The 16667-nt window shown below is 35.3% G+C and overlaps 1 protein-coding gene across 4 annotated transcripts in view; it reads right to left on the reverse strand.

Annotated features, from left to right (window-relative positions):
* Nucleotides 1-15242, reverse strand: part of LOC131061225 (magnesium/proton exchanger) — a 165849-nt gene extending 150607 nt beyond the window's left edge. The window contains exons 1-3 of one of the 4 annotated variants that reach the window (XR_009110518.2): nucleotides 14910-15242; nucleotides 14504-14783; nucleotides 7918-8361 (exon numbers count right to left, since the gene is read on the reverse strand). Coding sequence is in view for 3 of the 4 variants with exons in the window: in XM_057994762.2 (XP_057850745.2) it covers nucleotides 7918-8353 (436 nt within the window). In the remaining variant the exon portion in view is untranslated. Of the gene's footprint in view, nucleotides 1-7917; nucleotides 8362-14503; nucleotides 14880-14909 lie in introns of those variants that run through there. The other 3 variants (XM_057994762.2, XM_057994761.2, XM_057994763.2) reach the window with 3 other exon arrangements.
* Between the last annotated feature and the right edge of the window lie 1425 nt (nucleotides 15243-16667).

Consider the following 16667-nt stretch of genomic DNA (forward strand, 5'->3'; position numbering starts at 1 on the left):
TCCAGATTTTGGTAGACACTTTTTGCAGCATTGAGCACTCAATTGAATATTAGCTCAACCTACCATTCGGAAACTGATGGTCAAACAAAGCGAGTCAACCAAATATTGGAAGACCTACTACGAATGTACTGTATGGACCAGCAGTACAAGTGGGAGGACTATTTACCCTTAGTAGAATTTGCTTATAACAACACTTATCAATCATCTATCAAAATGGCTCCATTCGAAGCTTTGTATGGAAGGAGGTGCAGAACTCCTATCAGCTGGGATAAGATGGAAGATAGGATAGTCCTCGGTCCATAGATGCTTTCAGAAATGGAAGGGCAAGTTAAACCAATCTGACAAAGGTGAACAGAAGCTAACGATCGGCAAAAAAGTTATGCAGATGCAAAACGAATGCCCAAACATTTTGAGGCAGGAGAGAAAGTGCTCCTCCGAGTCAAACCTCAAAAAGTGCCATCACCTTTGGAAAATCCTCCAAACTAGCTCCCAGATATGTAGGACCTTTTGAGGTTCTAGAAGTCGTCAACCCAATCGCTTATAGAATTGCTCTACCTCCGTCTCTTGCCCCATTACATATAGTTTTTCATGTATCATATCTTAAGAAATATGTAACGGATTTTGACCATATAATTGATTGGAATTCCTTGCAAGTGCAGGACCTGGGAGTGGTCGTGATCGAACCCATTAGGGTGCTTGAGACACGTAAGCTCTGCTTACAAAACAAAGAGGTTAGACAATGCAAGGTCCAGTGGGACCAATTCTCTGAAGACAGTGCTACCTGGGAAGACTATGATGAGATACATCAGAAATTTCCTTACTTGTTTAATGCTTATAATCAGTTAATTTAGCTTAGCAATATTTTGATGTTGTAAACATTGTAAATAATTTGAAAACTTCAATCATCAAGGACGATGATTCACAAAGGGGAGGATATGTCACATCCCCTCCTATATACTCTTATTTTGATACTTAGTTGTGTTGATGCCTTAGATGGATGTTGGTTTCTTAAACAATGATTTTGAAGCCCTACAAGATTTTGGTTTTGCTAACAGTGGTATTCGGTTTAACAATGATGCCCTAAATGGTATTGAATGTTAGAAACAGTGGTTTAGCCTAAATGATGCCCTACTTGAAATTGCTTTATTTCTTATTTTTGAATATTATAAATATATGAAATGTTGTGATGTTTCAATTACGTAAAGTAATGTTGTAACTCATATTTTGATTTAACGAATATAAATATTAAGGTTGAATTATCGAGATGTCGAACTAACTACTCTAGTTTGGACAAGTCGATGCAGGAATGACTTGGCCTCCAAGAAGAAGGGGAAAAGATATCACCGGGAAAGAGGGAAGAGACATGGTTATAGTCAGTAATTGTATGGTATACAAAGACTGGTATGTACTACCTGGTGTCAATTAGTGTGACCTTGTCAACCTAGGTTTCCCTACTAGGACCATGGGAAATATGTTCGTTAGTGTCTCTAACTTGCCCCATGCTCGTTTGTTTAACCTTGGTACTGGCATTGCATTATCATTAAATGTACCTTCTAGTATTGTCTAAATTAATACCTTTATTTAGAAATGTTTTCGACTTAAGAAGGTAGACTCCGTATATATTCATGTTTAAAATATATATTTTGATATATCTTGATCAATTGTTAAATGATTCTAATAAAGGTATATTATTTATTAAATTTAAATTGATTTTAAAAAGGAATATTTATTTACCTTTATTATTAACTTAATGTAATTATTAGAAAAAAATGACTTAGTTATCTTGATTTCTCTTTAACTTATTTACGCTTTTCATAAAATTTAATTCTATATAACATAAGTTCGTTTGGCATTATAAGGTTTATTACCAAGATTATTCGATACTCTTTATCGAGGATTCATTCATTCTTTTCGAAGGAGATATGGTATTAATTTTTGGGGGTGTGACTTAAGAGTTGGAGATTTTCTTTTCTTTCCTCCTGGAACACGGAGATTTCTCTCTGGAACCATGACGAGAGATGGCGGATTTGATGCAACTCCTCCATTAAACATTAGGTTGGCAAAGCATTTAGGGAATGAAAAACGATTCTTTGCGGGATATATTTTTTTTGCTCTTCTTTCTTATTTTTACTTCTTCTTCCTTCAGCTCTATTCTTCTTGGCTGGACAGAAGAACTAACAAAACAGAAGGGGAAGGCACTGTATTTCCTGGTTCCTCTGCAGTGGAAGAAAGTGCATACCAGCCACCGTAGTAGCTATAACTTCTCAATCAGTCAAGTTGTTGCAGTATTCTTCTTATTACAGGCACGTGGTCTCTCTATTAACTTTCTATTTCAGTAAAGAAGCATATTACTGTTGCAATGAAGCATTGATAACGACTTGAAGAGCTCTTCAGTTTAGCTTAGTGTTCCCCTGAGGAAAACTTGCCAGATAAATTCCTTAAGCAGCTCAACAAAAGCTCTTTCTTCCTTTCTTTCTTTCTTCTTATGCATAATTGTTTTGAAAGAGACGTTTGGTGAAAACTACTGCTGGTGTTTTATTGTTTATTTACTGTACGGTAGGGACTTTGGTTTCCAGCATTTCAGAAAATGAGAATATAATTAATGCAGAAAAGAGTGTCAACCTCACCAGTAAATTAGGAAGAATCCTTAAGAGTTATTGTTTCTATTTTCTGTTATTAAACCTAAGAGTGCAATTTGGATAGGGTGGAACTGGCCACATGTAATCTTGTAGACAAATCCTTGGCCAGGGTGCACTAGCTGCATGTAGTGCTTGTCAATTCTGAGATTCCAGATACAGTCATAGTCAAGAAATTATACCAGTTAGCAGGTATATATAGGGCGTAATTTGATTATGGCTGTAGGATCTTACACCAGTTCCAGCATGACTTGACGTAACCATTTTCCTTTACCCTTGCGGAGGGCCAGGCCACTTCAATTAGAAGTGAGCAAGGGGGATCGGAAACGATCTAAGAATGGGTGGATAAACGCCTTGGTGATATCTTTTCCCCCTCCAAGATTCTGAAAGAATTTAAAAATGAGCAAGTTTGCCAGAAAATAAATGAAAAGTACATTCTAAACCCTTCATCTTTTCCTTTATATAGAATTTAGTTGCAAACGTATTTTATGTTCATGTTTCCAAGAACTAATGTTTATTTTGTTCAATGAAGAATATTTTTCTTCCTGCACTATAATTTTGTTTTTATTATAAAAAAAAACATTTGATAATGGCATCAGCTTTCACGTTCATTTATTTGTTTAAAAAAAAAGGTTAAACTAGCCGTTACTTGATTTCCTGTTATTTAATGTTCTTTAACTAGCCGTTATATGCTTGAGTTTTTATGTAGGTTACATATCCTATCCCTATCCTAACCTCCCTACCTACCTAATTATTCCTATTTCCCACCTTTATTCCTAATTACCTTTTTCGTACCCTTTATAACTCCCAACGTCATTGATAACTCCCCTTTACCCTTTTTACCGTCTACCGGAGCACCCCCTTATACCTCCCACTCCACTTTACTCCCACATATCCTAACTCCTTCCATTATCCCTTATACCTCCCACATCCTAAATCTGCCTTCCCCCACGTATCCCCTATCTCCCGCATCCATACCCCTTATGTCTCCCTTTCCCTCAACATCCTCTTCTTCCCTTTCACCCATGGCCTTTCCTCAACACCTCACATTTCTTCATCCATCCTTGCCTTATCACATGTTGGGCCTCACCAAATCTGTAGTGGAGATTTTAAAAAGGTTCTTTTAAAGCTTAGAGCATTTCTTTTGACTTCCTACCATATCATTGTTTGGGCCCACCAAAGCTTAAAGATGAAAGAAGGTAAAAGTTTTAAGGCATATTTAAAAAAGGAAAAGAGCCACCTCATCATTCTATTTGGATCCTAATATCCCAGCACATGCCACGATGAGATTCATTTCATATATCAAGGCATATGAGTGATATAATTCAACTTCGGGTATCAAGGCATGTGAGTGATCAACATACTTCAGGTTTCAAAGGTAAGGAGCAATATCCTCTACTTCATGAGTTAGAAGAGGTGAGCGAAATATATACTTCATGCATTGAGGAAGCTGAGTGGTGAATTATACTTCATGTTCGGGGAGAGATGAGCGATGTCCAACTTCATGTTTGGGGAAAGATGAGCGATGCCCAAGTTCATGTATCAGGCAAAGACAGTGATATAGTCTACTTCATGTTGGAGGAGATATGAGCGATCAGTCTACTTTATGTTGGAAGTGATATCAGCGATAAATTTGCTTCATGTTTCAAGAGAGATCAGCGATTTATTAACTTCATGCTCCAAAGGATATGAGCGATAAAATTACTTCATGCATTAAGGAAGAAGAGCAATGTATTTACTTCATGAATTGAGGTAAGTAAGCGATGCACTTGCTTCATGTTTTAGAGAAAAAGAGCGATATGCAACTTCATGCATTGGAGTAGGAGAGCGATGATTTCATTTCATGCCTTGAGAGTGATGAGCGATGATCTTACTTCACCTATGAATGTAGAGGAGCGATTTCTAAACCTTGTGATCTTTCCAAGATAAGTGATGAGATTCACTTCATGTCTTAATGGAGAAGACCAAAGTCATTCACTTCGTGTTTTAAAGGATGTAAGCGAAATGCTAACTTCATGTTTGGGAAAGCTGAGCGGTCAAGTTTACTTCATACATCAATAGAGATGAGTGATATCATTTATTTCATGCACAAGAGGAAAGGAGCGATGTAATTCACTTCGGGTGTCAAGCAAGATGAGCAATGATTTGCTTCATGTTTAAAAGGTAAAGAGCGATCTTCATGTTTCGAGGCATAAGAGTGATGTATCAACTTCATGCTCTAAAACAAAAGAGCGATTTCATCAATTTCATGAATTAAAGTGATTGAGCGATATAATTTGCTTCACGTATTGATAGATTTGAGCGATGTTTTAACTTCATAAATAAAGGTGGTTGAGCAGTGAGTTTTCTTTCATGAGATAAGAGGCAATAGTGATTTCCAATGATCAAGTAACGATAAGTGAAATCACAAATTTCATTGAAGCAGTTATCACCTCGAAGTTAATCTATGGCAACATCGTAAGTTGAAAGAGGAAAAGGATATGACAGCTTTGGTTTTCAAAGGAAGAGGGCGATGTGGCATCAAGAATTATTCCTATTCCCAAGCATGCCTAAGCAAAATGCATCAAAACCAATCAAATAAATCAAAATTTGTTAAAGGAAAGTCGGCCAAAGCAATTATTTCTAAATTTTCAATAAGACAAGTTGGCCCTAAGATGCATCATTTTAATCATTGAGCACCTATAAAGGAACAATTAAAACGATCTTTTTAACATCAAATCAAAACAATTAACACTTCCTTAATTAGCGAATTTTGTCAACAGTCAGCGAAATTCATCAGCAGCATTAGTAATCAGCAAATGCTTCAAGTGCAGATCAGCAAATTTATCAGCTAGGACAAGACGAATTCATTAACCGCAACATCTTTTTTGGGGCGAATTTGTCAGCAGCAGCAAGTTTCAAATGAAATTCTTTACTTCATGTATTGAACAAAGAGAGCGAAGTTGTTATTTCATGAGTCTAAAACTTCAAGCTACTTCATGAATCAACAAAATGAAGTGAAGTTCATAATAAGAGTACTTCATGAATCAATAAACTAGAGTGATCTTCATCTTCAAAAGATACATGAGCGAATTTTAACTTCATGTTTGAGATAAGCGAACTTCATGTAGGGGCCTTTAAGGGCGAATTCTCTTTGTATGATCTTATTAAGTTTACATATTAAGTGTATTTGATACTTGCTTGTTTGTTTTGCGGGAAATGAAGAAGGAAATAAGGGGATCAAACAAGAAGCGTTCACTTGCGCGAAGACATGATCTACAACATCAACAACATGAAAGAAGTCACAAGAGAAGGAATTATGAAGGAGAGATGCAAAGATGACATCAAAAGTTCATTCTAAGAACTTCAAGAGCAAATAGTTTCATAAGAGTTAATCAAAGTTAAAAGATCATCATCATCATCGCTGAAGCTAGATAATGTTGAGTATCAAGAGATATTCCTTCAAGGTGAATCAACTCAAGTATACAAAGTACAAGAGTGAAGTGGCATCCCAGATGGCGTTCCAATCACCATTCCTCCAGTCAATGAAGTCCACATCAACACATCCAAGTTCAATGTACCAGACTCACCCAGTGATGGCACAAACTCCGAGGCACCTACCCTGATATCTATTGGTTCACACTCATGGAATGTAATTTTCTCATTGGCCGAATTTAGTTTGTTGTAACAAACCCTAATTAGGGTTTTCATTGTAAAATCTCGTCCATTGATCTCAAATTGATCTGAGCTGTTGAATTGTATTGAGAGCACTATATAAGGCTCAGGCTCTTCATTTGTAAAGGGTTAACAGCTAATAGTGAATAGTTGGAGAATAGCTAATAGTTGATAGCTAATAGCTAATAGTTAATAGTTGGAGAATAGCTAATAGTTGATAGTTAATAGTTAATAATTAATAGCTGATAGTTAGGAGAAAATAGAATAGCAATTAGAGTAGATTAAGAGAAGGAAGAATTGTTGGTATGACTTGTAAATGAGATACTCTTTCATTGAAGTTATGATGAAATTTGTTATTTCACCAAGCCTCATGGTTCTACTTCTCAATTTATTTTCATGTTGATTAGATTGAATGAAAGAAGTTGTTGAATGTATTCATGCGGAATCCGCCTAATCCATACCATTGGCCTCTTGCTGCTTGTGAGCGTGCCTTGTGTGGTCAACTGGAATAACATGAGCTTAACCTCGAATCGTCCTACACTCATTGTTTATGCATTAACTTGAATGGTGATCAATGTTTGATGGTATTGATTCAAATATCTTTCAAACGTCCTTAGAAGATTGCACTGAGCTTGTGTCATATTGTTCAATTTGATGGTGAGACCTTGCCCAGTAGGATTCCACCTAGTCATTCATTCATCTTCTTACATTCTAGGTCCTAGAATAGACTTCTCAAACCCTACCTCTTTTTGCTTTTTTTTATCTTTCCAATTGAGTATATAGGACCTAAGTTCCAGCAAATCAAGCATTCAGGCATTCGAATGTAAGTCCCCTTGTGATTCCAACATAATCACATCAAACCAACAAAGCTTATCCACATGTAGAGACCCTACATTCATGAACCTTGGAGTCGTCTCGAATAATCCTTAAGCTAGTCTTCAACATCCGAGAGATTTGGTTCAAGAGAGGATAAGATACTTTATTTTGTGTTCGCATGTGCGTAAAAAACACATCAACAGCTACCAAGATGAATTTCATTAAAATTTACCTAGAAACAAATGGATGTATTAAATATAGAAAGCAGGTGAATCAAAGAGTTCAATGCATCACTCAAATGTATGTGACCAAGAGGCTAACTAAATAGAATTATTACCTCCCTTACCTCTTTGTTGAAGTCAAATACAATAACAGTTACCAAACTTCACTAGGCGTGAAGCTCATTTGAGGTATCATGAGCTAGCTAATGAGCTAAGGATAAGATAATATTTGGACTAGAAGAAGTGACAAACAGGTTATTCATATTCATTAAATGTTTGAAACTCAAAGGTTGTGCAAGATCATCAAAACAACCATGTAATTACCAATGACAAATCTTGTGAGAGAACATATATTCCTAGTCTTGAGATAGTGGAGGAATCCCCTTCATTTTGAGAGAAACACCAAATTAGCATCAAGCATGGTGACGCAACTTAAAACCAACCAAAACTTGAAACGAAAGTGACTCAAAACTCAGCAAAACATGACATCAAAATTAGCAAATAAAACATCCTATTACTGTAGAAGGAAGAAAATTAAAAAAATAAGTGTTGTAACAAAGTGTGTGTAGAGGCAAGGGGGGAATAAATACCTCCAGCATAAAGTTGACCAAGGTTTTGAAAGGCATCAATGATAGCAAGTGACATTTGTGGAAAGCTTGTGCCAAATGCTAGCAAAGAGATATCAGCCAATGTATAATTCCATATCCTTTCTCTTGTGACCACTTCAGCCCCAGTGTCAGGATCCAATATAACAATCTTCCGGGTTTGTTGCACAACTTTTGCCATTGAACGAAAAAAGCAACCGGTAATGACAGACAATCCAAAAAAGCAATATATAAGGCCCAAAAAATATATAGATGCTTGAATTCCATTTCCCATGTTGGTCTCAGCATAGAACAAAAGATAGCTCTTGCACTTAATCTCTGGGATACTTGTTGAGTTGTTTGTAACAAGCTTAGAAAGAAAAGTAACTGCATAAAAATATCCTTTCCTATTCGAATCGAAAATTTGTGTATTAAAATGCATTGTTACCACTGCAAAAGAACACATTGGCATATAAATCCAAGTCAGAAATTTGTCATCACTAATCATAAATTACTATAACAATATCCTGAACAAAATATTGCAACTAAATCAAAATTATTATTATCAGACAAAAAACATATCCACTAGTTAAATAGATTATAGTAAAATGGTTCAAATTTAATCAAGAAGAACAACAAAACAAAACTCTAAAGAATTTACAATAAAATGTATGATTTTGTTTTATTTTCTCAAAATATAAATCATAAATAGCTCAAAAGTCCCTAATATTGAATAAAGGACTAAAATTAAACAATCAAATCAGTAATGTACAGAGATAAAAACTTTCAATGTTTTGAGTACCATTTTTTCTAGATTTGATTGTGTATGATTTTTTATGAGATGCAAAAAATTCATACACAATCAGATCTAGAAAAAATAATACTCAATTTCATGGATTGTCGAAAATCATGCATTCGATCAATAATTTCCTCATTGACCAACAATAATATGCTAAAAAATTGGATTCATAAATACATAAAATCATCCCCACTTATAATTTTTACCCTTGCATTCACCACCAGCTTCTTCAAATTTATGTCTTTAATGTTGTAAGACAATATTGCATTGTCATTGAGGATTGGCAAGGTGGCTTTTGAGTTTGATCTACCGGCTGAGAGTAGGGTGAACAATGTATTTCATGTGTCTTGCATAAGGGGGCGTTGGGACACAGTGGTTCCTTCTACAATCTTACCTCCCCTAGATGAAGAGGGGAAACTGATTCTCATCTCTAAGACTATTATTGACACCAGAAAGCACAGACTGAGGAAGAGAGTCATCACGGAGTATTAGTGAAGTGGAAGGACTTGCTGATAGAGGATGCTACATGGGAGAGTGAGTAGATATTACAGCATCAAGAGTTAAAAGTGCTTGAGGGAAAGTATTCTCGGGGAGGGTGGACTGTAATGTCCCCTTCCTACGCACCTTCTATTTTTAGCAAGGTTAGCCTATCAACAATGGTTCCCATAGGCTAATACAATGGGTAGGGAACCCATCCAAGGACTGTTGGACCATGCAAGGGGTCATTTGTGGCATTTCAGGGGCTCAAAGCCAACTTTCTATTTTTTAGTGGGTACTGCTATTTTTAGGCATCACCAATGGCCCACAAGTGCAGCGTCTGTTGACAGTCTTCAGTGGTTGGGAGTTGATTTTGAATAAATATTTAAATGTTTAAGTTAATATAATGTTAACTTTAATGTTTTATTCGAATAAATTAAAGTTAGTTTATTATAAAGTGACTTTTAAATAAACAATAAAGTAACTTTATTAAAATAATAAAGTGACTTTATAAAGTCGCCTAAATATTTCCATTAAGTAGCCACCCCTTTTGACAATGGAAAAATTAAATAATAAAGGAGATGTTGAAATAAAGTTTGTCTTGAGGTTGTAGCTATTTATCAACGCCCTTATCCTAGGATGGGTAGATAATTCTGAACCCCAGCGAATTATGGTTATTGCTTATTCTAGCAAGCTAATTAATTAAGTTTAGACACTTTTTCGAAAAATGTAATGTCCCCGATTTTAGTCTTTTGGCTAAAAGGAGGTATAAGGAGAAATTAATTAAATAATTTCTTATAAAGTCATTAAAATAAATTAATTATTAAAAAGTGACTTTATATTTAATTAATTTAATTAAAAGTGACTAAAGTATAAAAAATAAAATAATAATTTTAAAGTCACTTAATAAAATAAATAAAGTGTACCTACCCTCTTCTAGAAGCCTCTCATGATGGGTTATGGAAAAGATAAATAGAAGAGGATGATTGAGGTGAAAGCAGACTTGGATTGAAGGATTGAAGGATTAAAAGGTTTTGTAGAACCTAGAGGGTGTCTGCAGACTTAGAATCTTTGGGAATGAAAACTCCCATAGATCGCATAACTGAGGGAGTGAAAGACCTACCGAGGGGTTGCTTGTGAGTGAGGAGCACCCAGCTCTTCACATTGGGTTTATTGAAGATTCAGATCAGTTTGATGGTGGTGGTGCTTCAGACTTTCAGATTTAGAGACCACTTTGTTCAAGGTATTCTACATCAGCAATATTCATTCTAGAAACTTGGCAATACCTATTGATTTCATTTGGAGATTTTGGAGACAAATTGGAGGCAGATCAAGGGACGAATAGCTTGCTGTTGACAGAGGTTGCAGACCTCTTGGTACCCTTGTTTTCACTCATATCTCACCACTCTTGCATCGATTCCTCTATTTAATGATTGCAGATTGAAGATTTAACCAAGGCGATGCTGTTTGGTGCATTTGTTGGTGTAAAGAGTGCATGAATTAATTATAAGAGGAGGCCGAACTATATCAGGTCCACCTCCACCTTGGACCAAGATTTCATACATAGACATCCCTCATCGCCCAAGGATCATTAGAAGAGGTTAGGCGCTGTTAAAAGGCAGAGATCCAATCAGTTTTCAGGCATTTTTGGTGACATTCATCAACAGTGACAATGGCAGATCTGAAGCTCCATCTACAGCAGTCATGGTGATCATTTCTTGTGGCACATTTCACTATTAGAAGGCCTAAGGACTACCGATTTAGCTCCCCACTTCATTGCAGATTTGTCCAGGTTCTTATTGCTTATTCCATGCTGCATTTTGAGAGGTTAAAATAAATAAATCAGTCATTGTCTTCAGACAAGACCTGAATATGTACATGTTTCAGAATAATGCCTAGTTGTAATCAGCTCATATAATAAAGCCTTCGCCACATGAATGAACAGTCTGAAGGATATCTTGCTTAATATCTATATTAGAAGATTGTTTGCCAGCTGTTTGTAGTAATGTCTACTTGCTGTTCCATTGTTTCATGGACTCTTTAATCATCATATGTTCATACATTTGGGATATTGTGTTAATCAGTCATTCTATAGCGATCATATTATGTTAGAACAGCCCTCTTATTGTTGAAAACAAGTATCTTTTGAGGACCTTTGAAGTCTGAAGTGATTTGATCAGTTACATGACAAGTGTTTGCCAAAACATCATAAGGAGCAAAACTGAAAATTTGAATCAGAATAAGAGAGGGTTCTTACAAAAAAGCGTCAAGGAACCCAGGAACAAATAGCCATTCGATAATTTAATAATGAAGAAATCAAGAATGTTGGGGTGGGGAGGGGCTAGTGGGGAAAGACAATCCTATGTCGGCCAAGCAGGTACCAAACCCAATCAACTCCATTCTGAAGCCGCTTCTGATTGATAGTAGGATTTTGAGTAGCTTACTCGATATCATCTACTATAAGATCAATCCATGATTTTCTGATGGATGAGACGGATCAATCTTTGAGACTCAAGTGAGTATACTATTTGATAATCCGCTATTTTAGTTAGTTACTATAGTGACATTTGGAACCTTGAGGTTGTCCCCTTTGATTAGTCTGAACAGCATTAAGGATTTCCTTATTCAAGGAAGGATAGGATACTCGGCATTCTATTCTGTGTTGACAAAGGATTAACGCGTACTTTTCCTACATCAACACGTACCACTTCTTGGTCAGGCCGTACTGGGGTTAGAGGACTGCGTAGGGTTTCATGAGAGGCATTTCAGTTCTCTGTGGCTCAACTAGAGGCCCTCCCACACTAACACGGCTAGCTGCCATCACCACGAACATTTCCAACCTTCACAGTGGAACATTGGAGCATTAGTGCCAGGTTGATTTGAGGCGCAGGTTTATGCATCAGATCTGCAATTTTAGGAAAATTTATTCATGCCTGTTGCAGATTGAATATGTTCATTGATTTCATTGTAATAAATTGGAGTTTAGGGTGTATAGCAATTGTGTACTTTCTGGAATTTTTATTTCAGTTCGTATCATCATTTCCAAGTATTTGTTCCTTGATCTAGCTTTACACAAAAACAAAAATAAAAAAACAGAAAATTACACAAACACCAAAAATCACAAAACTGAAAGGAAACAAAAAAAAACAGCAGTTGCATACTTAGAACAGGGTGGGCCATTTCAGGGGCAGATCGTATTAAATTACTGACAATCATTTGGTAACAGCAGATTGGTATGATGCATATTACTTATGAACTAAATGTTTATTTACAGTAATATAACATCTAAATTCTATATATGGCCTATAATACAAAATGTTTCATTTGTTCTTACATATATACATTTAATAGATTTATTTGTGTTAGTAATACTGTAATCAGATCTATATAACAATTATATTTAATTTCATTAATTTACTTATATAATCATAATACCAGAGAGATTAGCATATTAATGACCTAATCCTTAGTTATTCTATATTGCCCCTTCTGAGGGTAGGTTGGTTTTGTTAAGGGAAAGGCGGAGTAATTCCATCCAAATATAGCTTGTTGTTGCAGCTGTATATTTTTTGTTTTATATTGAGTTTCCAGCTTCCATGTTTTATAGCTGGGTTGTTTCAGGTGGTGGTATATGGCAGTCTTAGTAACTAGATTGTTGTCGGTAATCATACTTTGTACTGTAATCTGCTAATCTTGCTAGTTCTGTGACGGTTCTTAATAGCCTTGTAGTTTTTTATTTTCTTCTGCAGTCCTTCTCAGACTGCTATTTATTTCTATTGTAATTCTATTTTTTGTAGCTTTGATCAATACAAACAAAAGAGGTGGTATGGATGGGTGTTCCTGAAACCCTTACAGATTCCAAGAGGTGGTATAGACGGGTGTTCCCAAAACCCTTGGACCTATTTGTGATGATGGTCTCCTAGCGCCTTAACAAGTAATCCCCATCCTCTATTAGGGTTGATGATTAGGAAAGGAGTAAGGATTAGGGGCATAATGATGTATAATGATGTATGTTAATTACTGGAAAACAGGCAACTCCTAGTAGGGGACATTACATTCTAACACGTTATTATTTCAGTGCAGCATTAATTAAACATGTTAAATTGTGCTACCATGTGTGCATAAGAATTTACCCCATCCTCCAAGTCGTGGGAACCTCTTTTAAACTACTACTACTAATTCTTATTGGCATACCAATACAAACGCAGTACATTAAATATCCCCTGTATGACTGAGCAGGTACCGCCCCTGAACAAGTAAAACGGAAGATTAGTATTGAAATCTACTGTTACAGCTGACCTATTTTCATTTTATTCCACCACCCATGAGGACAATTTTTCCGAAGTAGATGAGGGGCATGGCAGATTAACAAAGTTCGTTGCAGGGTTTGATGATCAGTAGTGTGGAACAAGGGCTTCATTGATGAGTATTTATATCTACTGTTACAGCTGACCTATTTTCATTTTATTCCACCACCCATGAGGACAATTTTTCCAAAGTAGATGAGGGGCATGGCAGATTAACAAAGTTCGTTGCAGGGTTTGATGATCAGTAGTGTGGAACCAGGGCTTCATTGATGAGTATTTATATCTACTGTTACAGCTGACCTATTTTCATTTTATTCCACCACCCATGAGGACAATTTTTCCAAAGTAGATGAGGGGCATGGCAGATTAACAAAGTTCGTTGCAGGGTTTGATGATCAGTAGTGTGGAACCAGGGCTTCATTGATGAGTATTTATATCTACTGTTACAGCTGACCTATTTTCATTTTATTCCACCACCCATGCGGACAATTTTTCCAAAGTAGATGAGGCCAATTTTTCCGAAGTAGATGAGGGGCATGGCAGATTAACAAAGTTCGTTGCAGGGTTTGATGATCAGTAGTGTGGAACCAGGGCTTCATTGACCTAAAGGAGTTAACTGAAGCACTAATGCAGAAATTACAGTGAAAAGTATGCAATAAATAGGACTACAAAGCAATTTCACATTGAATAGGGTTGAATCTTAAATAATTGAGAAGTTGGATCAGCAAAAACAATTGGAAACTGATATCAAATTTGAGCTTGACATTAATACCTGCAAGACTCTATTTCCAAATTTCCAAAGGGTTAAACACACTAGACCTCAAACAGTCTTATACCACAAGATAATTTAAATTGCAGTTACCTGTGGATCTTTATACCACAAAATGGCGAATTAAACTCTACAACAATATCAAGTGAATTCTTTAAAAGTTATTTAAATTAAGGCATCCATTAAACAAACAACAGAGAAGAAAAACATAAACAGGTTTAATATAAGGAAACCTCTTACCTTCACTGAATGATCGTATATGTCAATGAAATTTGCTTCCTCGGGGTGATAATTTCTAACTGTTTCCAAGCTAAAGTTCGGGTCCGTGAATAATACAAAGAGAGAAATCGCTCATCTCTAAATATTTGTGCAGCTCTAAAGTTCAACAACCGTGAAACACTAAAAGCCCGGCATGTTGTTATTCGTCATCTGTTTGCATGTTCTCTACACATTCTTTGGCTGTGAAAACGTGGCAAAAATGATAATATGTCATTTCAGCGAGTTTCTTATCAACGATTGACTGTAACGTAGACATATAAAATGAAATGAAAAAGGGATACAAACAGAACAACTTGTACGAAATGAAAATGGAATACGAAAACAGAACAACTTGTACAAGTACAAACTCAAGGTTAATGAACTCTACCGTATAATATATATCGAGGGCAAGTTCCAAGAGTTGTAACAGGTCTAACTATCGAACCTCCTTGCCTCCACCATTACATGAGGTGGAGGATCCAAGTCCACTTCCACTCGAACACATTCTTTTCTAGTCAATATTGTTAGTACAAAAAACAAACACTCTTGTCGCGATTATAATGATAATATAATAGAATTGTTTGAAAAGACGATTTTTTCTCACGATTATTGCCCAAAAATTATTTAAATTAACGATATAATAATTTTATAGATTGTAAAATTCTGGTATATGGTTTTCATTAAAAAATTTACATCATGTCTCAGTTACATTCTATAATCTATCACAGAAATTTTTTTAAAATTACAGAAAATGATGGTGGTCACAGGTCCAATTTCCTTGAAAACTAAATTATGAATAATATAAATAAATTGACAATTCTACTTTTAATTCTATTTATCTTAAAATAATATAAAATATATAAAAATAAATTGAAAAGTCAAGCCACTGAAAAATACTGATGACCACAGATCCAATTCCCTTGAATTTATGCACAGAAATATTTGGAAGAATCTTTTAATATCTATATACCTATCACATGATCCTTTTTCGAAAACCAATAGAAAATGGAAAAAAATAAATAAATAGAATAGAATAGAAAAAAAAACGTCCACGAAACTGAAATTTAAACTGGAACTTCCGGTGGCCAGATGACGACAAACAAAAGACAGCTGTCCCATCTGGTGGGAGACTTCAGCCTAGTAATCCAAGGCGCGAAATATTCTAGCTGTCTAAATACATTTTGCTGTTTGTTAGGCATGTGTTTATTAAGGTTACGTCTTAAATAAATATTTTCTGTATCAACGGATGATAAAGAGCACAGCATTTTCAACTCGTGATTTATAATTTAATTATATTTAAATAAATTTATTTATTTAGAGATACGTAACGTGTTTCATAATGACAAAATAAAATGTGATGGGTGTAAATATTTATTTTAGAAGTTATTGTGAAAATTTAAAAATTTAAAAATACATATTAATAAAAATTATGACTTAAAATATGTAGAAATTAAATATATAAAAATAAAAGATTTTACAAATGTTTCTTTATTACATATTTTTAATCATGTTCAAGAAATAGAATGAATGTTTAGAATTATTTTTTTAATATTTTTTTTTGAAACAGAATATATAAATCAAAATTTTATACAAGAGACTTCTAATCATGTGTTCCTTATCAAATTTAAGATATTGAATGAGTGTTAAGAATGGTTGCTACAAAAATCAAGGTCTGCACTGACTATAAAGAAAGAATACATAAATGAGAATTTCAACCTTTTTTGTGATCCTCAAATATGTAACCCGATTTTACTAGCAAATAAATACATTATGACCCTCTTCTCATTCATGGGATCCAACCCACTATCGACCGACCTCCTCCACCAAATAACCTCTCCACTCTTCCCCTCTCTCGTGGATTTCAATCAACCGCAAACTAACCACCTAAACCAAATCTCATTGGCAGTACCCTCTAATGCTTCCACACACACAAACACTCAACATCCATATGCAATTTTGCAATTGCATTTGTTGGCAAAAGACACTGCATGTATGATGGGATGTTGTCATTGATGGCAACTCATATCATATTTGGTATTCGCAGTTCATGATGTGATTATTCTGGAAGATTGATTGAAGATTGATTGAGTCTGGTGAGGTTCGATAAGAAAACAGGACATCCGGCAAAATGTTCAATGTTTTGGTT

Source organism: Cryptomeria japonica, chromosome 7 (genome assembly GCF_030272615.1).
Source record: "Cryptomeria japonica chromosome 7, Sugi_1.0, whole genome shotgun sequence".
NCBI classification, from domain to species: Eukaryota; Viridiplantae; Streptophyta; class Pinopsida; order Cupressales; family Cupressaceae; genus Cryptomeria; species Cryptomeria japonica.